The sequence below is a fragment of the Myotis myotis genome, unplaced genomic scaffold (genome assembly GCF_014108235.1).
Source record: "Myotis myotis isolate mMyoMyo1 unplaced genomic scaffold, mMyoMyo1.p scaffold_m19_p_10, whole genome shotgun sequence".
NCBI lineage: Eukaryota > Metazoa > Chordata > Mammalia > Chiroptera > Vespertilionidae > Myotis > Myotis myotis.
Window position 1 is genome coordinate 77,979,781 of NW_023416314.1, and position 27,875 is coordinate 78,007,655.

Consider the following 27,875-nt stretch of genomic DNA (forward strand, 5'->3'; position numbering starts at 1 on the left):
TCTAAAATAAGTAACAACTTTTAAAAAACCCAGAGAAACCACCACAATATAATGAGCAAGATCTTTGAAGTTTATAAAAACAAAACCTGACCATATTCCTTAGCAACATGAAATCACTAGCAATGTTTCTGCGGATTGGCAGGGTTGTATAAGTCAGATTAAAGAAGGTTGAATAGAAAATGGAAGGCAATAATTGGAAACAGAAACCAGAGAAAAAGCTTTCGAGTTTTGCTACAAAAAGGAGTGAAGAAATGGCCCAGTCTGCTGCTCCTTTGAGCACCCAACATGTCCGACCTGCCCAGAGTCGTTTGTCGCCCACGCTTCGCTGCAGCAGCCTCTCACCAACACCCACGGTGACACCTCCTAGCTGACTTTCCACCTTACTCGCTGTCTTTTTATCTCTACATATGGCCTCCTCCGCCCACAGCTGCAGCTCCCCCAAGGGGTCCACAGTCGCACTGTGCACCAGGGCAATATTCAAGATGGTCCTGCCAGGGTGTGCCATCATTGTCCGAGGACAGCCTCATGGTGGGCCACCTCCTAAGAGATCAACCTTAGCAACATTCAAGCTAGAAACCTTGCCCACCAATTGGCTGCACCACAACCAGATGCAAAAAAATATGCCAGATGCCCTGGCTGGTTTGGCTCAGTGGATAGTGTCAGCCTATGGACTGAAGAGTCCCAGGTCCAATTCTGGTCAGGGGCACATGCCTGAGTTTCAGGCTTGACCCCCAGTGTGGGGCGTGCTGGAGACAGCCAATCAATGATTCTCTCTCATCATTGATGTTTCTACCTGTGAAATCAATAAAAAAATATATTTTTTTAAAAAGTAAGCTCCAGAACAGTAGGCATCCCTGGCACTTTACACCTTATACAGTGTCACACTATTTGTTGAATCAATGAATACTGTTAGTCTCCATCTTTTAAAACTTGCTAATCCCACCCATAAGACCAAGCAGTATATCAATAAAAGTTTAGATTTGTGACAGGTCTGTATTTTAAGAGAAAAGGGGAACAAAGCAGACACAACCCTCCAAAGTGGTGGAAAACCAACCCAACTAGGTTAAGATAAAAAAAAGACAAATACAAGCAAAGTACCCAGCCTAGATATTAGTCATAATCTTAGTCATTGACCACTTCCGACCCATAGGAGTAACTATTCCCACCTCCAATCCTCTTCACTCCAACAGTTTTCCTGGAACTGTTGTCTTAATCATTTGACCTCTCATCAAAAACAGCTTCCAGCTTCAGCAATTATTTGTATCCTGAGGGTAGAATAGAAGATTTTAACTAACAGAAAAATGCATTAGACACATGGATCACCTATCACAAGGTTTCACATAGAGCAAATATTCAATAAATTACAAATTATATTAATATAGAGGTATTCCCATCTAGGCCATCTATGAATTAGAAAGAATCAGTTAGGGTAGAAGCATTTAGTTAAAAAAAAATCCTGAAAAATCACCCAACTAAAGACAGCTTTTTCTTATTTCCCTCCACCATAACCACTTTTCCTAAAGGCATAATGCTTAGCATATAGTAGGAGCTCAGTATTTGTGGAACGATTCTGGGAAATGCCCTAATTAGATACTGCCCTACTAAATGTTAAAACTGGAGCAAGGAAGTATAGACAAAAATAAAATCTGGAAGACAGTCTGTTTTCATAGAAGCATAGAACTAAGAAGTGGCTCTTCTCTGCACTCACCAATCCATCCTATTGTTAAATAATCTAAAACTCAATGCAAGGTGGTCCTTTTTCTATGCCAATCATTCTAAAGGCTGTAAGTACAAGTAATGAGGTATTAGTGAGATTTTTGTCAGCTATACAAATAGATGGTGAAAGGTATTTAAAAGTGTTACTTACTGGCCTAGAAGTAGTAGAATGCTGTTGAAGCCATAATTCCCCGCCGCCCCTCCAATGACCTAAAACGTGAATGTTCCCTCAAAACTGTCCTTTTCTTAAGACATCTTCCTTGGAAATAAGTCCAACTAAATGTATTGATTGGGAAGTTGGAATGGTAATAGTAAGGGGTGGGTGATGACTACTTCTCAAGCAGGAAAAGACCAACATCTCAAAACTACTAGTAAGCAATTAGTTTTACAATTTCAAAGGTGGACCAATGGGAGGAAGTCTTTACTGGAATAAGACTGCCTTGCCTGGGTTCTGCTGTATTAACCCTTTTACCTTTGGCACTGTTAAGTCTATCTACAATAAAGAAAATAGTGATGTCCTCCCAGAGCTGAATGTCAAACTACATCCTCCTCTCTCTTTTCCAGGGACAAATAACTCAGACATAAGGCCAAACAAGAACTCTCTCAAAGCACACATATTCCTAAGTTGAAAAACCATTTATTTCACTGGAAAGAAAAAAAAGTGATCCAACTCTTTGTGTCCACCTGCCAGAAGCCTTTGGGCCAAAGACTCAGAAGCAGTGACACTCTCACCAGGGTCATTCCCAAATCCAACACCCATTGGAAACAGGAGGTGAGGAGATGGCATAGCCCCACCAGTTTCTGCACACAACGGGCCTGCTAGGAACAGAACACGAATGGGAAGCTACAGAAGTACTGAAGGACAGGAAGGACAGGAGGAACAGGAAGATGGGCAGGAAAAAGGAAAAGAAGAGGCGGTCTGAACTTAGCAAGGTAAATTAAGGTCCACGATTCCTGAGGGACTGAACGCACAGAGCCGAGAACTTCCCGGAGACGGGGTACCATGAAGGGCGTATTCTCATGCACAACCGCAGCTTGGAATTTCAGCCCACACACATCCCACCTGAAAGAGAGCACAATACACGGGCTTTACAGCAAAGCTCAAAAAGCCTTTCCCACTTAAAACCTCAAAGAACATCTCTACAAAGTCTGTTAACATGACTTTGGTAAGTTTACTTACTTGTACCCATCTACAATATCACAATACTTTCTAAAAGTGAAAAAAACTTGAAGGCCAGAGAATAACTAGGAAGGTCAAGCAATCCCAGACTGGGGCTTTTCTTTAAATTAAATTGTAAATTTTCTTTCATGAGAGTAGGCAAAGAATTGCATTTCCATTGATGTTAACGTTAGCATTCCTCAGAGAAGGTTAATTCCACGTCACAAACTGTATGTAGAAGGCAGGAAAAAGGGAAAGGTTTCAATTAGCTCTCTGGGATAAAAAGTCAAAAGTATGTTTGAATCTGGGAGTTACTACCAAGGTCCAAGTTAAAAACCATTCAAAACTGAGGCAAAAGCAGCATCAATTCAACAAGCTGTAAGACCTGAGGGCATCCCACTCTGCTTAGTGAAGAAACTAAAAGAATGTACTAGAGGGCATACGTAAACTACAAGTCAAGTTTTTTTTCCAGCGGTAAAGAGTGATTTACTATCTAATAACCCTAGGCAAGTTACATACCTTCTGCCCAATGTCTGGGGCACACTGGGGAATACTCAAAACAAAAGGGCATTATAAATCACCCTTTAATACAACAGCAGTCTCAAACACCTAGAGCCCAAGCTGGCAAGCATCACAATATTCTCAAGTAAAGCCAAATGGATCATGGAGCTCAAAATGTGTAGGTATAAGAAAAAGCCAGAGGACTCAAGGTAAAGCTGGTTGTTCAAGAGGATTAAATGCCCATAACTAGTGGAAAGATGAAGGGAGTGATTTACTTAAGGCAGCGATTTTCAGCTCATGGCACACATAAACTAATTACTAAAATTCTGTGGCATACCAAAAAATGTACTTTTTGTCCATCTGAAAAAAAAAAGGTATAATTTTGATTCATTCACCTTGGATAGCTATCATTGTGCTGGCTGTTATCATTTTTTATTTTATTTGACAATCTAAAGCAGCAGTTGCCAACCTTTCGGACCCCACGGACCACCCAATTGGCGACTGCTGTTCCAAAGGTTTCCTTAAACCAGCAGTCACCAACCTTTTAGACCTTACGGACCACTAGTGTGGTCTTTCCCCTCAGATCACAGGTTGGCGACCGCTGATTTAAGGGAAAAGAGGTCAGTGCCACTGATTAAATAGTCAGGTATTACATGTTTTAAAAAGTCTTGAGCTTATGTATTGAAAATTGCTGGCTTAAAAAGCAAAGCTCCCAACCCTGGAGAATAAAATTAATAGGTATGTATACATATTATCTATCTTTAAGAAGTGGAGAGATGTCAAATCTAACCCTGTAGGGGCAGTTTGTAGAACAAAGTAAACAGGTTATTACAGGATAGATTCTAAGATAAAGCAATGGACTGGGTGCACTATACAGGAAATGAATCTTGAGCTGCGTGGAGAAGTAGGTTTGAGTATATGCCCCAGATTCCTTATTGAACTCAATTTTATAAATTAAAGATACTTCTCTCCTCTCTGCCCCAACTTAACATCAAATAAGGTTTTTTATAAAGCTCATAGTGGGTGAACTGTTCAGGAATGTCAGAAATATGCTGCTTCAAGATTATGATGATGCCATTTGGGTAGTCTTCATCGTAACTGGGACTTGAGCAGTGATGACCAGTTAACTATGCAGTTACTGATTTTATCACTACAGGTCACATCAGACCTTTCACACAGTACAAAGCAGAACAGGAAACTTGCAGACCTTAGTAATGTCACATACCTAGGAATTTCAACAAAGGCTCTGAAAGAAAAAAAAAACAACACACCTGAGTCTAAATATCTGGGTCTCAATTTCAGTTCATTTATAGCACATAGGTGTGACCCAAGATTCATCACACCATTCTTTGTTTTTCCAGACACAGATAAAATCAGATTAACTCCCACTACCAGGATCCCTGGAAAAATAGCCATGAGTGGTAAGGGTGTTTACATATTTCAGAAAGTTAACTAGTTAGGACTTTTTCCTAACCTCTGTACCATGCTAGTAACCTTACCTTAACCCTGCAAAAGCAAGCAAGCAGAGCAGCCTAACTGGAGCCTTTAGGCTGTAGGAGGTACGGCAAAACCAGAACAGGTGACACCCCACCGCTCTCACCTCAAGCTTTAAAAGGCTGAATACCGCGCCCGATCTGCATACTGCGCCCGATCTGCATACTGCGACCGATCTGCATACTGCGCCCGATCTGCATACTGCTCCCGCTCATACCGGGCCATGTTGTACAGGGAATTCCGCGCGGCTGCTGAAGCTTGGGACAACTGATTGTCATGCCCGTAACCGTAGCCCTCTCCAACCGTGGGGACTGGGGCTGTAGCGCGACGCAGGGGGCTCCGATCCCGCCCGTAATATGAAGAGGAAGCTGCAGTAACAGCAGCAGCGGCTGCTGCAGCAGCAGCAGCTGTAGCAGCAGCTCCTGAGGTCGGCAACAGGTGTCTATCGTAGGGATCGAGAGAGGTGGAGGTGAGGTGATTGGCCATGGCTGTGTTCTGGACTTGTGGCAGCTGGGACAAGGTCTGCTCTGCGTAATTATACGCGGAGGCAGCTGCAGCCGCCACTGCCTCATAGGACCGGGCAGCACGGCAGCGCTTGTAGTAGGCATCGAGCGCTCCGTATGCGTTGTTGTAATACAATGAATCCCCATAGCTCATGGTGTAAGGTGTACGCACTGCTCCATATTGCTCATTATATTGCTCGGTAAAGTCTGCCACTCGGCCCGAACGATCTATCGGACACTCTTTGGACCAGTGCCCCTCTTTCCCGCACCGATAGCAGCCGCTCTGGTCTCCCATCCCGGGCGCAGTCCTAAGCCGGCTGGTGGACAACTGCACGTGCATTCGTTTGCCTTGAAGAAACAGACGCAAGAAGGGTTGCTATCACTCTTAGTCATAGCCCCAGCCCCTACCCCCGACACTGGTCATAGCAATGGCTTTACCTAGACAATGCTAATGCAGAACTCAATGCCAGGTTTTTTTATAAAGTCCAATAAATAAATTTAGTATAGTGACCTGATTTCAGACAAAGATTAGATGAAGAAATGTTTCCACTCTGGCACCTAACACTAGTGTAATGCTTAAGAAAGAAACCACTCTTGCACAAAAACAGTATCTCATTCAATACCAAGTAACTGTGCACAAAAACTACTCTGAACAGTAGACCAATGAATGTCAAAAGAAACCACAAGATTGCTCAGCAAGATTCTGGAACTTCCATCTTTACTATCAAAGGTTCTGATTTCATTAAGCAAAGGAATGCAAAGACTAGTCCCCCCAGACTTCCGCCCCACTCCAAATTCAGAGAGAATAAATTAACCCTCCAAAGCTACGCCTAACAGAGAGTGATCCAGACTTGATCACTGAGTGGCTGAGTGTGATAGGCAATTTTCAGATTTTTGGGAAAAACACTCATGAACTGGGGGAAGAAGAGTGAACTACAAGTTGAAGGACTGCCCACTCATTAACTGGGTCCTTTAAATTACTGGTTCTGCTATTCATCCTAACAAGGATACTTGACAATCTGACAACTAACTTTGATGACCCCTAGTGGAATCAAAGGAAAACAGGGCAGGGAGTTCACAAGTTGCCTGAATTTTTTTAAAGATTATGAAAAATATGGGAGGATGAGAAAAGTGAATAACCAGTAATATTAGTGGATCGAACTGTTCATTTTAGCAAGTCTAAAGTACTTTTTCCCCTTAAACTAGGGATCTGAGATTCTAAGAATATGTACTTATTACTATTTTTTTGCCAAAAACTACAATTTGCATTCTGGAAATGCAAAATATCACTTCTGAAAACCTAACCAAAAAGAAAAAAACATTTTTCTGGAAAAGTTTAAATTAAAAAAAAAAGTTTAACTTTTAAACCTTTTCATAGAAGCAGTTACCACCTAACATGATCTACCAATTTAATGGTAAGCAAAAGTCCAGCAAAAACTTTCTAACGCAACTGGCTGTGATGCACCCAAACATGCAGATGTCAAAGAAGTGAATGGTCAGAACCAGGGGAGAGTCAACAGGTCATCTGTTCATCTAACATTACAGAAAGTAGTAAATACACAATTTCATCTGCAAAATTAAAATTAGGTTCTGGGAGGCTAGAAAACGGAAAAGAAGTGGAAGGACCAAAATACTAAAAAAGCCCTGGTTTACACATTGGTAAGTGTAGGTTGCAGGTTAAGAGTTAAGATATGCAATTAAATACTTAAGTGCTTTAAAGTGCTAACCTGTGTCCTTCTGGCATTTGCCCACAGGACCACTTTGGCATCTAACAAAATCATAAGAAATAGGTGTAACCAAGGAACCAACCAAATACATCCAAGATATAAAAGATTATTAAATGTCCTGCGATAAGCTAGTTTTTAAAATACCTGTATTTTTATATGACAAATAAATACAGTTCACCCTTTAACAAAATGGGTTTGAACTGCGTGGGCCCCCTTATGTCCACATAATTCAAAACTGGTATTGTCCCAAGAGCCAACTGTATTTTCAACTGAGGATGGGAATCCACTTAGGCAGAAGGCCAACTGAAATTATGCTAGGATTTTCGATTGTGGAGTGGGCCAGCAGCCCTAAGCCTCGTGTTGTTCAAAGGTCAGCTGTATACCCAATATTGAGAAACTGAAATGGGAAAGGACCACTAATATATAATGCTATTCTACATAAAACTCTACTAGGCAGCATTAAGGAGAATAGCTAATAGTAAGAAAAACAGGACAAGAATAACTAAGTATAGGTAGCAGAGAGCCTAGAGTTCAAATGCTAAAGGATTTGTCCTGAATTAATCCACTGTACCTCCTTACACATAATTGCTACAAGCAGACACCACCACCTCCTCTTTTATGACTGCACTTAAGTATAAAAAAGTGTCCAAAAACTAGGTATCAGACCACAAACCCTCCACAAGAGCAGCATTTTCTCCCAATTAAGTGGTTGACACAAAATAATTCTCAACTTACCAATTAAAAAGGAAAACAAACTAAACTCTAGAGACCTGTGACATTTCTCCTTAATAATTAATGCACAGCAACACCTATGATTACTTGGGGGAATGATGATCAGACCTCCAGCTCTAAGAAAGGTCCAATTTGAGGGAAATAAATAGCAAAGATAGCAGCAATTATTCTTAAAAAGAGAAGTTCTCAGGAAAAGCAGCAGCCACTACCTGGTTTGGACAAAAAGGTTGGAATGTAGGTTAAAAGCGTAGCAAGGAGTTGTGGGAATAACCCAATAATTTGGAAGCAGTTACAATCAAAGGGAAAGGGTTCTTTTTTGACATTGGGGACCCAAAGGGGGTGAAAGAGAGTTAACAACTCACCATGATTACCACTCCCTTCATGTTTGCCTTTTGGCACAGAAGCTTAGATCTTAAACCATGAAGACACCTTCCAAATAAAGTGACAGTCCACAGCAGCACTCATACTGCCCTCCAGGCATACTAAACAATCCATCTAGTCAAGGCTTCAAGCTAGCACCCATCTAAGTACTCTATTCATGAAGGACTTTAAAAGTCCACGCCCCCCCCTCCTCCCCAGTTAAAAAACATTGCCATTACTGCCTCCCCATATCTCAATACATCCTCCTCAGAAATCCTGAAATTAGCCTTTTAATTGTAGAGTGGCCTCATCTTCAAAAGAGAAAATCTTGGTAAGAGCACCAGGAGTAACCGTAGCCCTTCAAAGACACCTGAAGGGTCCTGGGTTTGATTCCGGTCAAGGGCACATGCCTGGGTGCGGGCTGGTGTGCTCGGTCCCCTGTGGGTGTGCAGGAGGCAGCCAGTCAATGATTCTCTCTCCTCATTGATGTTTCTATTTCTATCTCTCTCTGAAATCAATAAAAATATATATTTAAAAAAAGACACCGATTATCTAAAAACTAATTATCTTTACTGAAAAATTATGAATTGGTGTGAGGTGGAGTTTAACAGGGATTCTACTCTTAAATGTGTTGCTTAAGCAGCTTTTGCCAGGTTCTTTGAATAAAAAATGATGCATGATTCTGATACAGGATACCTTGCTTTATCACACTTTCAAAGATTTTTTTCCCCCAAATTGAAAACTCTCCACCACAAAAAGGCTGCGCCTCACTTTGACTCCCTTTGTTGCAATACTGGCTTCATTGCAGTGGTCTGGAACTGAGCCTGCAGTGTCTCCAAGGTGTGCCTGTACTGTGCTCTGCTACTCCCCTCCCCCCACCCCAAAGACATCACTGGGCAAATCTTCAGAGGAAAGTACTGCTGCACTAATAGCAACAACAACAACAAAAAGCCTTAGGGGCTCCACACTAAAGCCAAGTGGTTTTTTTCTCCCAGAGTCTTATTTGCCTAAGGTAAAGCCTCTGAATCCCAAGCATTCTCCATTTTAGGTTTGTCACCCACACTTAATCTTGACCATCAGCCAGCCACCAGCTCTATTTCTACCCCAAACCTCTCCCTTTACTTATCCAACCTATTTCTGCACACAGCCTGTGTTCAGCCCTCTTCCCAAAGAGGGTGGTTCACCTTGAAACTCTGTGTTGTCGAGGCCCCTGATGGCCTCGACCGCATCCTCTGCCCGCTCCATGTGTACGAAGGCATAATCTTTCACGATGTCACATTCGATGACTGGACCGTACTCTTCAAACTTGGCCCGAAGCTCTTTGTTGGTACAAGTGGGACTGATGTTGCCCACATGTAACTTTGTGGAGGTCTTGCTCTTATTCTTGCTGGCTTCCACATTGATGTTCACCCCGTGCAGCTTGTAGTGGTGCAGGTTGCGGATGGCATCTTCTGCCGCCGTCTTGTCCTCTATGTGCACGAAGCCGTAGTTCTTAATGATGTCACATTCCAGCACCTTCCCGTACTGCTCGAAGAGTGTGCGGATCTCCTGCTCTGTGGCCTCCCGGGGCAGGTTTCCGATGAACAGCTTCACCATCTCGACACTGCCTGGATGAGAAGAAACAATTTTAACAAGACCTCCACACCCATCTGAAAAAAGAGTACTGTCTTCTTCTTTCACTCTAACAAATGTTTCCAAACAGGGTTCCCTCCCTCACAAAACCACCTCCAAACGATAACAAAGGGAAGTGGGAATAAGGAGGCCCCCTACAGTACTGGCTACAGACCTATTAAGAATGAGGCGAGTGTAATAGAGGGGCCCTAATACACAAAGGATTTGATAAGAAATAGTTTCAAACGGGAATGGAAATGAAAGCGTAAGTGCAGCGCTACGGGAACTGGGCCTTTCTACCCGTGATAAGGATAGTCAGAAAACAAAGGTCTAACTACTGGCTGGCTGGAGTGACTGCCTGAAATTATGAACTGGCTCTTCCTCTCATAACCGAGTAACCACCATTTCCGGAATAGTGGGCCTTAGAATAGCGGGGTTTTAGAGTTTCCTCTGGAAAGAGTGAACGGGCTGACTAGGGCCAGAAACGAGGGGGTGAGGAAAGTACGGGAAGCGCTGGAGTGCGTTCGGAACGCCTCCCCGGGCTCCTGCAGAACGGAGAAATGCGTGGCCAGAAAAAGGGGGCTCCATACTCCTGAGCCCGACACCAATGTCTCAGGGCCAGAAAAATTCTCGAACCGGGCTTGCTATCCCCAAGTCTACGGGAAGCGCGGTTACCGCGGTGGAAACCTCGAGGCAAGAAGCCGAACCAAACCGGTACAGCGCAGGGTGGGAGAGAGCAAGGTACTCTCGGGGGAGGCCGTGGGGGGAAGGGACGCTCTACGCTTACCGCGAAATGCCGAGCACCGAAATCGGCTGTTACCGGTGCGAGGCCACGACCCCACTAGGATACTTCTGAAGCCCAAGGGAGTGAGAGAAGACTTAACAGAGCAAAATAAGGGCAGTGGAGGGAGTCGGAGTCTCTCACCCGCACGGGAATCAGCAGGAACTCTTCCTCGCGGCGCCGATGCTTCTGACAAAACGCTAAAATGGCGGCAGTCGCAGCAGTGACTCTGGGTAGAAAGGGGGAGGTGAGTCTACCACCGATTGGCCACTCAGTAAAGTAAGAGGCAGGCGTTCGCGCAGATCCTCTTCCTGATTGGTTGTTATGAACGCCAATTACCTGAGAGGCCGGGAAGAGGTGGAAACGTCAGTAACGCCAAGTTCTTAGGCGAAAGCCAATGAGCACCAACCTCGCGCAGCAGAAGTCACTGATTGGGTAAGAGGTTGGCTTGCGGGAGGAACTACGAACGTGGGGTATGCCCGCGGGGCTCGACCCGCCATTAGGTGAGCGAATTAGGGCCCAGGTGTGGCCGTCTTTAGCTGCAGGGCGCCAACTCTGTGAAGCTTCATTTCTCCACTTCCTCGTGCACACCCTCACAGTATTCCGCGCTCTATTTTGCCTTCTACTCCAAATTTCTCCCTCTAACCTCCCAAAACACCCCTTGCAGCCCCGATGTTGCGGGCCAGACCTTTATGCAGACCCAAAAGTCGGTAATAACGAAGCGTTTCACTTTTAAGAAATCAACCTCCTCCTTTAACCAAGATCCATCCTGTTGCCCTGGAGTCCCGGAGCTCCCCTAAATTAAAACTATGTTCATAGGTGGTAATAAAAGGAACTCTAAACGGTTAATGGACGCAAGTAATTTGGGGTTGGGGCTGCATTACTCAGGAGACGCTGAGAAGTCAGAGAAGTTCCCCCGAGGAACTAGCCTCCTGGAATCCAAGATGAAGCAGCAGCTTCTGTGTGTGTGGCCATGGAAATTGAGAAAACACCCCACCCTGCCCTGAGAAAAAAATGGAGCAGCAAAGTTTTTTTATTTTATTTTATTGGGTGCCATCAGCCAGAGCTGTAAGTCTAAAATCCTAGAATGGACCTTAGAGAGAAGAGCCTAATCACAACCAGCTACAAACAAAATACAATCAAAACATTCTCCGGAGGGTCCAGTTCCCTCATCACATTTTCTTTCTCGTCCTCTGGCTTCTTCACATAACCCCATATTCATTGAGCAAGCAATGACCCCTTTGCAAGGCAGTTTTTAAAGAGGAAGTTAATAAAAGAGGAATGACAAATACTGGAAGAACTTAAAACATGATAAAATCAGTGAATTGTTTAGGAGAAAAGGGATCATCAGGAGTGGAAATGACAACAGAACATACTACGATCCAAAGCAGTCCCTCCAAAAAGGGGTGGGGTCATAAAGAGAAAGGCAAAGCAAGGTTTTGGAAATGCGTTTTAAAACCTGACATAAGCCCTGCCGGTGTGGTTGAGCGTCGATTCCCACCCAGTGAGGGCACATGCCCAGGTTGCAGGCTTGATCCCTGGTAGGGATCATGCAGGAGGCAGCAGATCAATGTTTGTCATCATTGATGTTTCTCTCTCTCTCTCTCTCTCTCCTCTCCGAAATTATATATATAAAACAAAACCCCTGACATGACTCCAAAATCAAATGGTGGAAAACTGGACAATAACTTATTCTAGAGTGGGAAAAGGTAAACCCCGAACTGCAACATTGACACATGTGGTGGTCACTAACATTGGTCCATTTTCATTGTGGACTGTGATGCTGATACTGGGTAAAGGCCGTATGATCAGTGATGAAGAAAAGCAACTCCATGTTGGTCAGCTGCTTGTGTGCCCACATTTTGGAGGGGCCAGCATCAGGAGGTGGTTACAAATCATCTGGACAGGGAAATACATCTGGTAAAAAAAATCCTCTCAGCACCTTTCAGTTTGATCTTCCAAAATATTTGTATCCCAACTGCCCTGGACATAAACTTCCTTCCAAAAATACCAAAGCATATATGAAATCAACTCTATGAAAGTAGTAATCTCTCCAAGTCCACAGGAGACTAGGAATATATTCTCAGGATCTCAATTTAAGCCAGTTTGTAGACCACTGCTCAAACCCGTTTCCCAAACCAATTATTTGATTTACCTTCTGAAAGGTCTCTAGGTTGTTATGTTTACTTTTCCAAGTTCTCCAACTGAGTAAACCACATTAAATCATCCCCCTACTTTTTAAAACCCATTGCAATTTGAAAACTTTCAAACTCACCCTACCCAATCTGGTTCTTCCCAGAATATCCCAATCTCTTTCACACACACACACACACACACACACACACACACACACACACACACCTGACTACCACTCCCAACTATGTTCCAGCACACTTGCCTTTTGTCCCCACTTCAGACTGTAATGTTCTTTCTCCAGGGTCTTCACTTTCCACCCATCCAAAGACATTTCCCTACTCCAACCCTATCTTGGCACTCTATCCCATGAATCCATGTTATTTTTCCAAATACTTCAAATCCACTTGAAATCCTACTTGTTTATTCATCTTCTGCCTTCCTCTCACCTGTCTCAAGCAAATACTTGTTCTACAAAGACAGGACCTATTCTTATTCCCTATGTCCAGTGTTAGAATTGCATCTGACACATGGTGGGCACTCAAATTTGTTGACTAACGAATGAATAAATGCGTGTTAACTTCTTGATAACCAAAACAAATGACTGGATTTTCAGTTAATATCAGCTTAAGATGGATACTTATTTCTAAAAACAAGCTGGTGCACCCTAGCTGGTTTGGCTCAATGGATAGAGCATTAGACTGTGAACTGAAGAGTCCCGCTTTCAATTCCGGTCAAGGGCACATGCCCAGGTTGCGGGCTCAATCCCTAGTAGGGGAGAGTTCAGCAGGCAGCAGATCAATGATTTTCTCTCATCATTGATGTTTCTATCTCTCCCTTCTTCCCTTCCTCTCTGAAATCAATAAAAATATTTTTAAAAAATAAATAAAAAACAAACAGGTGCCCCAAAGCCAGGAGGTAACCTATGCTATAGCTTTTCATCACCAGGATTATCAGCTTGACAAATGCTGCAAAATGAAGCTTTAGATAGGAAAATTTATAGCTTGAGTGTTTCTATAATGTTCATTTAACCAATTGTATTTTACCAAGTACTGAAGGAGCTTAATGTTTGTACCTTAAAAACGATTAAAGGATTTCTATTTTTATTTTTTCCATTAAAGTTTTAAGTAAAGACATCTAGTCCAAATCCTCTACCATACCACCTCAACTATAGAAAATGGGATTGAATGGGATGTTTTAGAAGTACCTTGTCTAAAACATGTAGATGCCATTTTACTTATTTTTAATTTGCAGATCAGATTACTAAGCCCCTAAAAAGTAAACTGACTTGTCCAAAGTCATCTAGAAAGCTGATGTTCTGTTAGAGTTAAGCATAATTGTATGTTCTGGCTGCAAATCTTGATGGAATGAAAGAACCTGGAGCCTGGACTCTTAAAGGAAAAATGAGGGACAAATCCAAATTTAGGGAGAGAAACACTGGTGGTGTCAGTTAAAAACCACTCAAATATGAGTAAGCAATCTGTGTTAATTTCATACCCTTAGGGGTGAATATAGTTTATACACCTAATAAATAGCTGGCTCCTAGTCCAGAAGTGAGTTACTGGTCCAATAAGGGCTCAAATTAAAAACCAGTATTCTTCAGGGAGGTTCAGAGGGAGCTCCAATCCCACTCCCAGCTACATGCTCTTAGCCTCCCCTTAATGTATTCGCAAGCCCATTACCTTTCCTCTCCATATCCAGAGAATCTGTTCCCAAGACAATGAACACTGTTGCCCGAGAATGGAAGTGGCCCAATCTGGTATGGTCTAGTGACCTACATCACTCCTAGGTACCTTGCCCTACAAAATCCACTGCCTTGCCCTAGCCGGTTTGGCTCAGTGGATAGTGCTGGCCTGTGGACTAAAGGATCCCCAGTTCGATTCTGGCCAAAGGCACATGCCCAGGTTGAGGGCTCGATCCCCACAGTATGGGGTGTGCAGGAGGCAGCCGATCAATGATTCTCTCTCATCATTAATGTTTCTATCACTCTCTCTCCCTTCCTCTCTGAAATAAAAAAAATAAAAAAATAAAAAACATTGCCTTCACTGTTACTCGATATATTGCACAACTACACCCAAATTCCTTTGCTCAGCTGTGTGCTCCACTAGGCCATCCCAATTCCCTGGAACAGTGATGGTGAACCTTTTGAGCTCGGCGTGTTAGCATTTTGAAAAACCCTAACTTAACTCTGGTGCCGTGTCACATATAGAAATTGTTTGATATTTGCAACCATAGTAAAACAAAGACTTATATTTTTGATATTTATTTTATATATTTAAATGTCATTTAACAAAGAAAAATCAACCAAAAAAATGAGTTCACGTGCCACCTCTGACACGCGTCATAGGTTCGCCATCACTGCCCTAGAATGTCCTAACTCATTTCTATGAGATGGATGGCACATAATGAGCAGTGACTATATAGGAGGACCTACACTTGTGACATGTTCTCATTTGATCCTTCCAACAGTATTATCGTAATGTTTACAAGTCCTGGACGGTTCAATTCCTTGATCCATCCACTACTTTCTAACCATATGACCTTAAGTTACTGAACTATAGCCTCAACTTATCCATTTATAAAATAGGTTTAGGAATACCTAATGCATTTGGGTTGCATTTAAGTTAATACATGAAAAGCACATGTTTCAATAATGTTACCTATTGTCCCCATTTCATAGATGAGAAAACTGAGGTAGAGTTCCTGACATGTTCAAGATCACACAGCTAAGTGGTAGAACCAGGATTCAAACTTAGGAAACCTAATTTTAGAGCCAACACCCCTTAATCCTTCTCTCGGTGCCAATTTAGTTTTCAAATCAAATCCTAGCTCCAGAGTTTCCCCTAATAACAGACTGCCCCATCTTCTCCTTCCTAACTTATCAGTCCCTTAGCATTGCTTATTACTGTAACAAGTTCATTAAGGCAGATCCTGCTTCCCTCGACTATAAATTCCTCAAGGTCAGTTCAAGGACTCAGTTACCTAAATACTGTATTTCCAGCATGACAGACACAGTATTTCAAATGACTGTGAGCTAGACTTAAAAAACTAAGTCATTTAAGAATTATTTTTTCCAGAGAACTCTAGATTCTACTTTTATGACATTTTTATTTTTTAACTTTTTTTACTGTTTTTAAAGAGACATGAATTTGTTGTTCCACTTATTTATGCATTCATTAGTTGACTCTTATATGTGCCCTGACAAGGGATCAAACCCACATTGGGACGATGCTCTAACCAACTGAGCTATCCAGCCAGGGCTCCTTTATAACCTACAGAATTTGGGTAAATATACATTTTCCACCTGCCACCCATCTTATCTTCTCTATTTCCCACATTAAATAGCATATTAGTCCATAAATCTAGGACATTTAGTTTCATTATAACCTCAGCCATCCCACACTAGTCAACTTACTTGGCTTAATACAACAATATGACCAGAGAACTAACAGTCTGTGTAATGGACTTCCACGTAGCTTAACTGATAGGCATGACTAGAAAGGTTACCTACCCACAGGATATCACATGACCGCTCAGTGATAATCCCATTATCTCCAGTAAAAGGGGCGGGACCCCAGGTTTACCCCAGACAGAATTTCAAACAAGGTCCAAACCTCAGAAAAGCAGGTTGATGAGGCTAGAAGCCTCTACGTGGTATGTTCCAGACATAAATCAACTAAAACTTCTCCAAGTTGTAGAGGTGACAGATACAAAAGTGCAAAGATCTGCAGGATGTTGGGAGCCCATATTCCCTACCCCTCTTCCCAAAACACAAATGTCTGTCCTCCCATTCACTCAACCCAACCATCTCCAAGTTACAGGACCCTGAAAATCAGAAATCCACAAAAAGCAAAGCATGAATGGGCTATAAGGTGAACACAGGTGGCATAATTTAAGAGGAGAGAGAATTTTAAAACAATCTGCAAGGAAGAGTAAAGTGACAAATAATTGTAGCTCCTTCTGGCTTAAACAATGAGAAGCCTCAGGGCTGAGGCAGCAAGGGCATCAGCACTAAAGATGACAGGCAGAGTGATCATCTAGGCCAGGTCAACCTGAAGAATTTGGGCTAACAATACAGAACATCAACACTTGGCCCCAAGAGCACATTAAGCGGTTTGTCATAGGAACCCTCACTGGAGAAAGGAAGACAGAAAGCCACATTGACAAACATTACAAATACACAGGCCACAATCACAGCCCTATAATCAATCAACTCTCCATTTTCCAGGGTAACAACCAGAGCTAAGCTTGTTAGCTAGACCCTCAGATCACCCACCCTCAGTGCATAAAAGTGAGAAGAAAACTAGCAAACCGCCCCCCCCCCACCCCAGTCCCGCAAAGAAATTAAAAGGAGCAGCGAAGCACCTGAAGGCAAAGCAGTGAGCAGGAAAAAAAGGAGTTATGGTCCCAATACCCTGAGATTACCCTAGTAAGCATCCACGAGAGCTCGTGGTTAAAGATCATCCATTTGCTTTTGCCCATGGGCAGAGGGAAGAGAACATCTGGGGCAAACTACTCTATCACGGGCAAATTCACAAGAAACCAGTGAAGGAGGCATTAGAGAACCCACCTGAACTCCACTTAACTGATGATATACACACCTCCCCAAAATTGCCTTACCCAAAGGAACATCAGTAGGTTGTCCTGTTATCACCCTTCCCAACCATTCTTCTTCCAATCATCCATCATTAAACATGAGCCTCCCATCTTATCCCTGGCTGGAATTCCCTAGTTTTTAGCCAGGTCCTCTCAACTTCCAGCACTTGAAAGTACAGAAATTATCTTTAATTCCTCACCCTATCCCAGCATCCCTACTTGGTTATGTTTGCACCTTAACACATTCCCAGAGTCTATCTATCATGACAGCTTCAAATATAAACCCAGCAAGTAAACATCTGGAAACCCTAGTAAATGGAGATAGGCAAAGTGAGTCTCATGATGACAGGGGGTGGGCAGGACGCAGAAGGACACGCCATGGTGATGTTCAACAGGCAAAATATCAGGTCTGTGACCAGAATCTCCCGTACCTTCTTCCAATTGTCCGTCCCTCCTTTCTCCAACCACAGGGCAGTATCAGACACCAACATTACCCCCACCCCACTGCTGGCTCCCTTCCATTCCCAGTCCCAGCAGTCACTTGAGCCCACAGCCTGAAGGATCCACTAGCCTCATAAGCACCAAAGCAGCCCTTTCCCCACTTCTCACTTGAGAAGCCAAACCCAGAACCACCCTGCTGCAGCACAGGTTGTTTCTCAACTGGAAACAAGTCAAGGAAAATGGTCAAGCATAGGCAGAAAAAAATGGTCAATACATCTTCTGCATTGGGGTGTGATTAAATCAAGTTGAGGGCAGAAGAAGAAGCCTAAGCAAGTTGGTCTGGACAATCCATTCTTAAAGATGGCAGACCAGCAGGACGACAGACTATGAGCTAAATCCCTCTGGGCAGCAGAGAAATCATTCTAATTTCCATGTCAAATCCCCTTCCTCATCTGCCCTGGGTTCTGTGGCTGCCTTCCCTTTGGCCATCATGTCTTCCTGGATGTCAAACTGGCTCCTCTGAAACTGAGTGCAATCAAGACAATGACAACCAGGTTTCCAAACTGTAAATTGCCCCAAGTTTTATTTGTAGTCCATACAAAAGAGAAAAAAAATTAAGTTTTTCTAACACCACCTACTTGGGGAGATAGGGGAGTGGGACTGTGCGGCTCAGCATCAGCTAAAATATCAGGAGTCGGTAGGAATTTGGATATACACCAACTGACTATCGCAGCAGGAACTCAGTCTCAACACAGTCTGAGGGACAGGCAGTGTCCCCTGGACTGTTGGCACAGCGTGGCGTATAGGAAATGGTTAAGCTAACCCTTTCCTGGCCTCCCTCATATCTAAAAAGAAAAAGGCGCCGCGACCTCAGCTGCAGGTTGATTCCCCATCCAGACAACCTTAAATATCGCGCACAAAAATAAAAGGGAGCCAGGAAAAAATAAAAACATAAAAGAAACTCCCATCCTGGGGAGATGGGAGGCAGGGGAACCGCAGTTCTAGAGCCAGTAGCAAGATTTGCTGCTGAGGCGAAGGTACAAAGTAGGTTACTACCAAACACTCAAAAGGATCGTGTCCTGGGGAAGGCCCAATGGTAGAGGGGATGAAAATCCACAAATGGGAGAGGTATGGGCCAGTGGTTTTGACCTGGGTCTGCACCCTACCCCACTTCTCTCCTTCCCTCCCTGTAATGCCCCATCGCAGGACGGCCCTACATGCGGCGCTGGTAGCCAGAGTGCATTTGAGCTGCCCGCAGGTAATCATTATAGGAGCCCGAATAGCGTGCGTAATCGGAATGAGCATCGGGCAGGCGACGGTAATCCAGCGAGGACTTTGTCGGCGAGCGGCGGAACGAAAGCTGCGACTCTGATAAACGGCGGTAATCAGAGAGCTCGGCTAAACGCCGGTCGGAACCATACCTAGTCGAGAGAAGAAGACAGTTGGTGAATGAGACAATTGAGGGGAGGGCTCCAGGTGGGCATGGGGGAGATGCCAATGGGGAGAGGGAGGGTGTGATCACACTGGTTTCCAACAAACAAGAATTTGTCAGAAGGCTCATCACCCTATCCAGGGCAAGAAATCAAGCCTGGTTCAACTCAGTGGGAAACCAAGCCCGCCACTGAAGCCCTCCCTTCTGAACTGGCCAAGGTGGATTTTGGTCTACATCCCAAACCACAAACTATCCCCACCCTTGGGTCCTGTAAAGAAAGACCGTGGTTGTTTACCAACAGAACGGCGGACGAAAGCAAGGTCCCCTACTTCCCACAGAGTGGACGCACCTCATATACCTTGCCTTCAGCCAATGAGTGCCAAAGGGACTACTCTTTCCAACCTACCCCCACCAAAGTCAGGACAACCACATAACAGGCTTAAGGATCCTACAGACAGTGGGAAAGGCTATAGGCCACAATCTTGCAGGCCGTAGCTCCAATGGCAGCTGGGGCCAGCCTAGACATGTGACACTTTTCCCAGCCTGACTAGCTGGTACCACCCCAGGCTGAGCACTAGGCTCCACCTGAACCTTGGCGACAAGGAAAGTTCACACACATCATCCCCTTCAGCCTTTGGACATCCCACGGGAATAGAAAAGATCAAGGGAGGGACCGATGGCTCCAGTTTCCCTCCCATGCCAACCTCAGCCCCCTGACCTAAGCCCCAGCTGGGGGCAAAGGCAGGGGGGCATACAGTACCTTTTCGACATGGCGACAGCCTTTTTGTAGGGATCGTCGTAGCTGGCCCGGGGTGGGGAGAGGCGGGTACGCTCATAGGGCGGCGGGGTACTGTTGGCGTTGGCAACGGCCCCCTGGGACATGGATAAGTAGGCTGCAGACGGCTGGCCTGCCCCATCATAGGCATTGCCCGGCTGGCCACGGTAGGAGGCAGCAGCCTGGGGATGCTGCTGGGCAGCATAAGAAGCAGCCAATGAGGCTGATGACTGAGTGCGGTAAGGACCTGCCAGGGTGGCAGAAGGCTGGGCCCCGTATGCAGCTGCAGCACCATAGGAGCCAGTGGCCGCAGCAGCTGACTGAGCCCCATAGGAGCCTGATAGGCCCATTGATGCTTGAGCCCCATAACTATTCAGTTGTGTCTGAACAACCGGCTGGGCCCCATAGGACCCAGCCATTGGGGTAGCGGCTTGTGCAGCATAGGCAGCTGGCTGACTGGCATAGGCAGCAGCTGCACCTGGCTGTGCCACATAGGCAGCAGGCTGGGAAGAGTAGGAAGCAGCCTGTTGTGCAGCATATGGGGCAGACTGCGCATTATAAGAGGCCGAGGCCTGGGCATTGTAAGAAGCTGCCTGGGCCCCATAAGCCAGTGAGGAGGCTGCAGACTGGGCCCCATAGGAGGCTGCCTGGGCCCCATAGGAGCCTAGGGAGGAAGCAGCTCCCTGGGTGTTGTAGGAGGAGGCAGCCGCACGAACCCCATAGGAAGAGGCAGCCTGTGCGCCATAAGATGGCTGGTTAGCATAGGAGGCCAGGGAGGAGCCCTGCGCCCCATAGGAGTTGAGTGAGGAAGCTGCAGCTGCCTGACCCCCATAGGAGGAAAGGGCCGAGGGCTGGGCTCCACCATATGGACCAAGCGAGGAAGCTGCAGCAGATTGGGAGCTAGGGCTGGCCAACTGGCCCCTGTATGGGGCCCCAAGGGAGACAGAGGGCTGAGCGCGGTAAGAGGCTGCCTGGGCTGTCATGGGCTGAGTCCGATAGCCGACACCCAAAGAGGCAGAAGGCTGAGCCCTGTAGGCAGCTCCCAGTGACACTGAGGGCTGGGCCCTGTAGGTGGCTGGCTGGGCCGTCAGAGGAGCCACATAAGAGGCTCGGGGAGGTGAACGGCGCAGGGGGCTGCGGTCGCGACCAAAGAAGGGTGGTGTGGGCTGACGGGCTTGCCCATCAAAGCCACCAGTGCTGTTGCCAAAAGCCTGCTGGTAGTCGAAGGTGGCAGAGAAGCCACCAGCTCCAGGGAATGCCGTATCCCCAGCCCCTGGTTTCTTGGTCTTGTCCCCAGACTGGATAGCCAGGCCAGGCCCCTTCTTCTGACCCTTGGTTGAGAGTTCCACGTTGATGCGCTTGCCCTTCACTTCTTTGCCGTTGAGCTGCGCGATGGCGGCTTTGGCATCTGCTTCCTTCTCCATGTGAACAAACGCGTAGTCTGATAAAGCAGCAGACAGAGGGTTAGCAATTAGGGGGGCAGGGCATGCTACCCAATGGGTCCCAAATTGGACACAGCAACAGCACCCAGCTGTTGCCAACTATCTCCAGGCCTCCAAACCCTCCGCTCCAGGAGTTAGGTCATAAAACGTGACTCCCATATACAAAGCTTCTGACTGTCGCAAGCAGCCACCTTTGGCCTTCTCCCATTTTTCCCTTTCCCCTGCCACCTCACCCAACTTCCTGGTGAGAGAAGAAAGAGCAAAGATGAACTGCAACACGGGATAAAAATCTTCACAGCTCCTGTAAGTATAAACCAAAACGCAAAACGCAAAAAGGGTGCCTGGATCACTCAATTATTCAGTATTCTCTACCCAAGGTCACCAAACACTACAGCTCACCTTTGAGGCTTAACACTCAAACACTGGAAATGACTACCTATGTCTTGGCATGATTCATGTCTCAGGCTAGGGTCCAATTAAGGCAAAAGAGTTAGACTGCAATGCGCAGTGCATGAAATTCTTCTAATATGATCTCCCCTTTTCCCAAAGTACTTCCCAGTTTCCAAAGCACTTTTGTGCACAGGACTTCACGACAATCCTGTGAGGTAGGCAGGACAAAGGATCATTCACCCCATTTTACAGGTGGGCAAACACGCTCAGAGAATTTATATGGCTTGCCCCAAATCAAAATGTGTTAGAGCCATGAACAGAATCCCAACTTTCCATACCAGTCACTACACAGTCTATTCCTAAGAAGTCAATGAATAAGGCAGGAATGTATAATAATATGACTAGAAAGGGGAGAAGCTGGACCCCATGTAAGCCAACAAAGTGTGGGAATGCAAACTAAGCCTCCTTGCTGAGTTCAAGCCCAAGTCTCCTCCTGTAGGTTACATTACATCCTCCACTGGTTCCTCTTCAAGGGGAAAGCCCTTGGGCTCCTGTTCACAAAGCAGACGTTTACAGGAAAGACTTGGTTTCTCAGCTTTAAGGTGAAAAGCTGCAATGACTACAGCAGGCTCTGCTCAACAAATTACCCCTGAGGTCCTCATTCAGGATCTGAATGAGCTATGGTGGGATAGGCTCTAAAATAGGACATTGATTTTGCTTGGCTGGTGTGGCCCAGTGGTTGAGTGTTGACCTATGAACCAGGTTCGATTATGGGCTTGATCCCCAGTGTAGGGCGTGCAGGAGGCGGCCGACCAATGATTCTCTATTATTGATGTTTCTCTCTCTCCCTATCCCTTCCTCTCTGAAATCAATACACATTTTTTAAAATAGGATGTTGATCTCAAAGACCTATATATCTACCACATAGAAAGAAAATTTTAGGAGGGGAAGGAGTGGGAAGAAATTCTTTATTATATTCAAACTCACAAACCATAGTAGTGTAAGCAGGATATGAAAAACAGTGATAAGATCATGCTTGTAGGAAATAAAGCCATGCAGTTAACATCTGGACCTATGGCTACTTTAAGATACAGCCCAAGTACCAGGAGCCCATCCCTCTCATATCAGTTTAGGAAATGTAGAACTACCTGGATGAAATTATTAAGGTTCCATTCTTGAAGATAAGAATTATATTTAATGGCCTTAAATAAGTTTCCTAATTTCTAGAAACTTTCATATTGGAATGCCCTCTCTAGCTGCTTCTATAGAGCAAGTCATTTTCCTGAATCTAAGGCAATACCACCAACCGACTCTCATACAAATGAGAATAAAATTTAATCAACAGGTGGAAGTCAGAAGTATGGTATTACACAAGGAATCCTGGGCTAGGAGCTAAAAGTCTTTAGTTACAGATCCAAATATCACTGATTTCCTATAAGCTCTTAAAGGACTTATATTTTATTTCTCTATCTGACAAATCTGTCCTACCTACCTCAGAATTAGGAGATTCAAATGAGAAGATAAGCCCAGCCAGTAAAGCTCAGGAATTGAGCACTGACCCATGAACCAAGGGGTCACCAGGTGATTCTTGGTCAGGGCACATGCCTGGGTTGCAGGCCCCATCCCCAGTAGGGGACATGCAGGAGACAACAAATCGATGTTTCTCTCTCATCAATGTTTCTCCCTCTCTATCCCTCTCCCCTCCTTTCAAATCAATTTCTAAAAAGAGAAGATAAAAGTGCCTTGTAAAGTAAAAATAACTACATGGTAAAGGATTATGATGATTCAATCCTAGGAATAACTACAGTCTTATCTCACTACAGAATATTATCTTCCATCTCTAATAAAACACAAGAGATAATGCCATCTGTACGTGTAAACTTGGAACTGGCCAGAGATGATAAAAGTACACATTGAACTATCACACTCTCAGTCTTCACATCCCCATGGCCAGAACCTGATTCCTTATCTACCAATTGTGAAAAGCAAAAATGTTCCTTTCCAAACCTGATCAGTGGCTCAGGTGGTTGGAGCATTATCCCATACACCAAAAGGCTGCTGGTTTGATTCCGTCAGGGCACATACCTAGGTTGTGATTTGGATCCCCAGCCACCTGCGTACGGGAAGTAGCCAAGATATTTCTTTCTTTCTTTCTATCTTTCTTTCTTTCTTTCTTTCTTTCTTTCTTTCTTTCTTTCTTTCTTTCTTCCTCTCTCTCTCTCTCTCTCTCTCTCTCTCTCTCTCTCTCTCAATAAACATGTATTTTTAAAAAGTATTCCTTTTGGCCTAGCCACAGGACACCACCAGAATTGTCCTCTGATCTCTCACCTCCACTTTGGGTAGGGTGAGCTAAAAATAGATGCTGGTGGTTGGAAATCTCTTTAAAAGCAGAGAGTGAGCTGACGCTCAGGAGAATGGCAATACCAACCTGAGAATGTAAAGGCAAGCAGAAAGCAGGAGCCTGTAGGCAGATTAAGGAGAGTGGGAAAAAACCTCCAAGCACTGTGAGGCAACAGTAATGAACCATACTATATTCCAGGCTAACCTGAGACTAGAATGAGCTAGGGAAATAAACACCCAACAAAAAACTGCAATGGGTTTACAAGAACAGTAGGACTGTCTACTCCCTACTTAGTCGCGTTTTCTTGAGACCAAGTTGTGAAATTAAGATTTCACATGTACAGTTCCATTGACCGCCCACCAAAGCTACACAACTCATTTTTTAAAGCCATCAGATACAATTATAACCAGTTTATATCAGAAATTTCCTAAGCCTGAGATTGGAGGGAATAGGTTGTCCAAATGACTCAATCATATCAGGCTAACCAATCCTATCAGTGAACAGTCAAGCACAGACCTAACCCTATCAAAGATTCTGGGAACCCAACTACTCCAAGAAAGAAAAAACAGACTTAGAGAATTCCAAAGACCCACCTACCTGACCTGGAGAGCTGGTTCAAGGAACAGTGACCTATGAAGGAAATCCACGCATTTAAAGGGAATAGCAAGCAATGTTTTACAGAGCTCTCCTGATTATCTGGTGGCATTACAATTCTTCTAGTTCCAAGTTAACCCAATCCAGAAAAATGAGCGTTCTTATCCTAAGAAGAGTAAAAATCTCTAACTTGAAACTACAGAGCTATGTATAGGAGAAAAGAATGGACACACACAAAAAAGGATACGAAAGTTTCCTCTCCTGCTTTTAGACCTCCCTGAAGTCTAAATGGTTCCTAGCTGTCAGGGACTGATTCTCTTTCTTTATCTTTCAACACCCAATAGAATATAGCTGTAGAAAGTGGTTGTAATCCGCTGTTGCTACAGAGATTTTTACTCTACAAATCATATCTAAGCAAGCTCCTGGGGTAACCAAGCAACTGTTCCCCCCCGTAAAATAAAACAGAACTGGTTGTCCTGTGCTATGCCAAGTTTCTGTGCTTTTCCAAGGTCTGGACAGCCAACACAAGATTCAATAAAATGCCCATTCCCAGCCCAGGAAATAAGTAAACTATTTATATAGCCAGAGGTAGTTTCTTCTACATTCCCAACTTAAAACCTCACTTTCCTTCATCCCAAAGACATAGAAAGGCATCAGGGAAGTATATCATGCTAAAATCTCTCCCATGGTCCCTTATATCAAAGTCTATCAGAAGGTGTTACATTATCTGCATAACTACAAATAACAGCTGACCACCACTCCCTGAGGAAATCAAGGCATTTCTAATCAAATGTTTACAAAGGCACAATGCGCACAAAACTTTCATTCTAAAGCCAAGAGTTCTAAAAACTGCATGCAGTTTACACTTCACCCTGCCCTCCACTGCCACTTCAGCGTCTGTCCCAAGCAAATTTTCTGCTTTCTCTACCACCTGAAAGCAAGCTTCTTGACCAATGAGTGCCATGTGAACTGTCCCTGAAGATGCCAGTTTCTAGACTCCAATCTTGTAGCCATCCTGCCTAACAACCACAAAAAAAAAAAAAAAAAAAAAAAAAAAGGTCAATCTAACACAGAATTCTCATAATGAGCCACACATACTCCCATCCATTTCCTGGCCAGGTGCCCAACCTGAGGCTCTTCCTACTCTTTCACTCTACACAAAAGCAAAAATCCATGCACCGTACAGCCTGCCTCAGAGCACCCAGCAGGAAAGCCTGAATCCGGATAGTCGTGGACTTGCATAACCTGAGTTGAGGAAAATAGAATGTAGTATTAATGCAGAACAAATAACTGATCCTAGGAGTGGTGACTACAAACCTTTACATTTCCCAGTTACAGAAAGGACAAGGAATGGCCCAAAAAATGTGCCTCTCCAGGACAGCAAATAAAGTATCTTAGTGGAAATGAATAAGCACCTGCACCCACATTTCTTCCTTATCCTCAAAATTTCTCACACAGGGTTATGAGCTCGTATGAATTCAACACCAGGAGCAGGGCATCAGATACTCCCAGGTCGCATCCTCAAAGATGGCAGGGCAAAGTTAACTCTGCTCTGTTCCCAAGTGGAGCAGAGACTAGCCACATACACAAGGGCTGTCCCACCAAACCCTGCCAACATAAAATAAAAAGAGCTTAGGGTATAAGAAGCCATACTATGATTTTTAAAGTATCAACTAGGTTCCAAAACGAAGGTCGGGTCTAAACTATGGTGATACATTTTTCTCGAAGTTTAAACTTAGGGATCTGCCCTGAGGATTAGACTAGTCGAGCAAAGTCAACTAGTAAGTAAATTTGTTTAGCCAATGTTTAAGGAAGACCTCTCACAGGTCTCTTCCCATGTTTCCCCCCCGCCACAGAGTATGTCCCCTTGCAAAATCACCAAGCTCATATAAAAGAATGATACTGCCCTGGGGCACAGATTTGGCAAGTCAAGTCTACGGAGAAGGGGCCTTCATAAAATAAGCCTCCTTCCACATTCGAAAAGTCGGGATTTCCAGTATATAGATGCAAAATCGAGTCCAACGGGGGGAAAAAACGAATTTGAGGGAGCTGGAAAGCGCAGAGTTGCCACGCCTAACCCACCTAACGATACTGAAAGGCCCAAGTGGTGAGGAAGGGGCCCCGCTGGTACCCACGAGTAGCTATACCCATATGTACCCCATGCCACAAAATACTAAAAAGATCCCAGCCCAAGAAACGTCAAAGGGCCCCGTTACCTTCCGCTCGAGAGCATTCACCGGGAGGGTACACGAGGGTGGTCTTGGGGCGTCAGCCCCCACCTTTTCCCTCTTCCCACGCTCTGACCGACGTCTGGGGAAGCGGAGATCTTCCCCGATCCGTGATCCGGCTTGTGCCCGTCACTTCCCAATTTCCGCTCGGTGCCAGGCCCAGAAGAACAGTGGAAGGCGCGACCCCGGTACACCAGCAAGTCTCTCAGGCGCGTCCCCGGCCCCGTAGCTCGGCCACTGGACGCGGCTCCCACCCAGAGCCGCTTCCTCCCATTTTGTGAATGGTGCCTGGGCCGCAGGGGAGGAGGGTGGTCCTACCCATCGCGCCCCCAACAACTCCGGGCTCGCTCCCGCGGACTGTCCCCCCCGACCCCCAACCGCGCCGTGACCGACCCCCGGGAAAGGGGCGTGGCTAACAAGCAGTGCCCCGCGCGCGCCCGCCCCCAAGCGCGCCTCCGCGTTACCTTTCACCACGTCACACTCGATGACGCGTCCGCGGCGCTCAAAAAGGCTACGCAATTCCTGGCTCGTGCATGCAGCCGACACATTGCCCACGAAAATCTTCCAAGTGTTTAGAGGCCGTGGGCGCGACATCTCCACCACGAGCGCGCGCCCAGGCCGCAGCTCGTGGCCATGCAGGGCCTCGATGGCGCGCAGCGCGCCCGCGTTCTCGCGCATGTGCACGAAGGCGAACTGTTTCATGACGGCGCAGCTCATGACTGTGCCGTAGGGCGCGAAGAGGGCTGCCAGCTCCTCCGGCGTCGTATCCGCTCCATCGACGTTTCCCACGAATATCTTCATTTTGTCGCTGCAGTCGCCTTCCCGGAGAGCCGGGACCTCTCCGCAAGCGACAAGCGAAACGTCCGGCCTGCCGGCAGTCCTCCCAGGAATGGCTGGCGACTGAGAACCCCGCCGCGCA

At 45.3% G+C, this 27,875-nt stretch overlaps 2 protein-coding genes across 15 annotated transcripts in view; both read right to left on the reverse strand.

The window, feature by feature from the left end:
* Positions 1 to 10,894, reverse strand: part of LOC118665246 (RNA-binding protein 4) — a 26,049-nt gene extending 15,155 nt beyond the window's left edge. For 2 of the 12 annotated variants that reach the window (XR_004970601.1, XR_004970602.1), the window contains exons 1-3: positions 10,729 to 10,883; positions 9,377 to 9,799; positions 1,167 to 1,265 (exon numbers count right to left, since the gene is read on the reverse strand). Coding sequence is in view for 8 of the 12 variants with exons in the window: in XM_036326514.1 (XP_036182407.1) it covers positions 4,985 to 5,721; positions 9,377 to 9,788 (1,149 nt within the window). In the remaining 4 variants the exon portion in view is untranslated. Of the gene's footprint in view, positions 1 to 49; positions 1,266 to 2,337; positions 2,780 to 2,896; positions 3,104 to 4,601; positions 4,623 to 4,976; positions 5,722 to 9,376; positions 9,800 to 10,728 lie in introns of those variants that run through there. The other 10 variants (XR_004970599.1, XR_004970600.1, XM_036326512.1 and 7 more) reach the window with 10 other exon arrangements.
* RBM14 (RNA binding motif protein 14) lies at positions 10,792 to 27,875 on the reverse strand. Of its 3 annotated transcripts, none has more exons than XM_036326508.1 (3): positions 27,421 to 27,873; positions 19,947 to 21,402; positions 18,310 to 19,175 (listed from the first exon to the last, which is right to left on the reverse strand). In XM_036326508.1, the coding sequence occupies exons 1-3, from the start codon at positions 27,755 to 27,757 to the stop codon at positions 18,968 to 18,970; spliced, it is 2,001 nt and encodes a 666-aa protein (XP_036182401.1). In that variant the 5' UTR covers positions 27,758 to 27,873; the 3' UTR covers positions 18,310 to 18,967. The 3 variants fall into 3 exon arrangements, with proteins under 3 accessions (XP_036182403.1, XP_036182401.1, XP_036182402.1); XM_036326509.1 differs by lacking the exon at positions 27,421 to 27,873 and adding an exon at positions 26,945 to 27,357; XM_036326510.1 differs by lacking the exons at positions 18,310 to 19,175; positions 19,947 to 21,402 and adding an exon at positions 10,792 to 10,923 and having other exon boundaries at positions 27,421 to 27,875.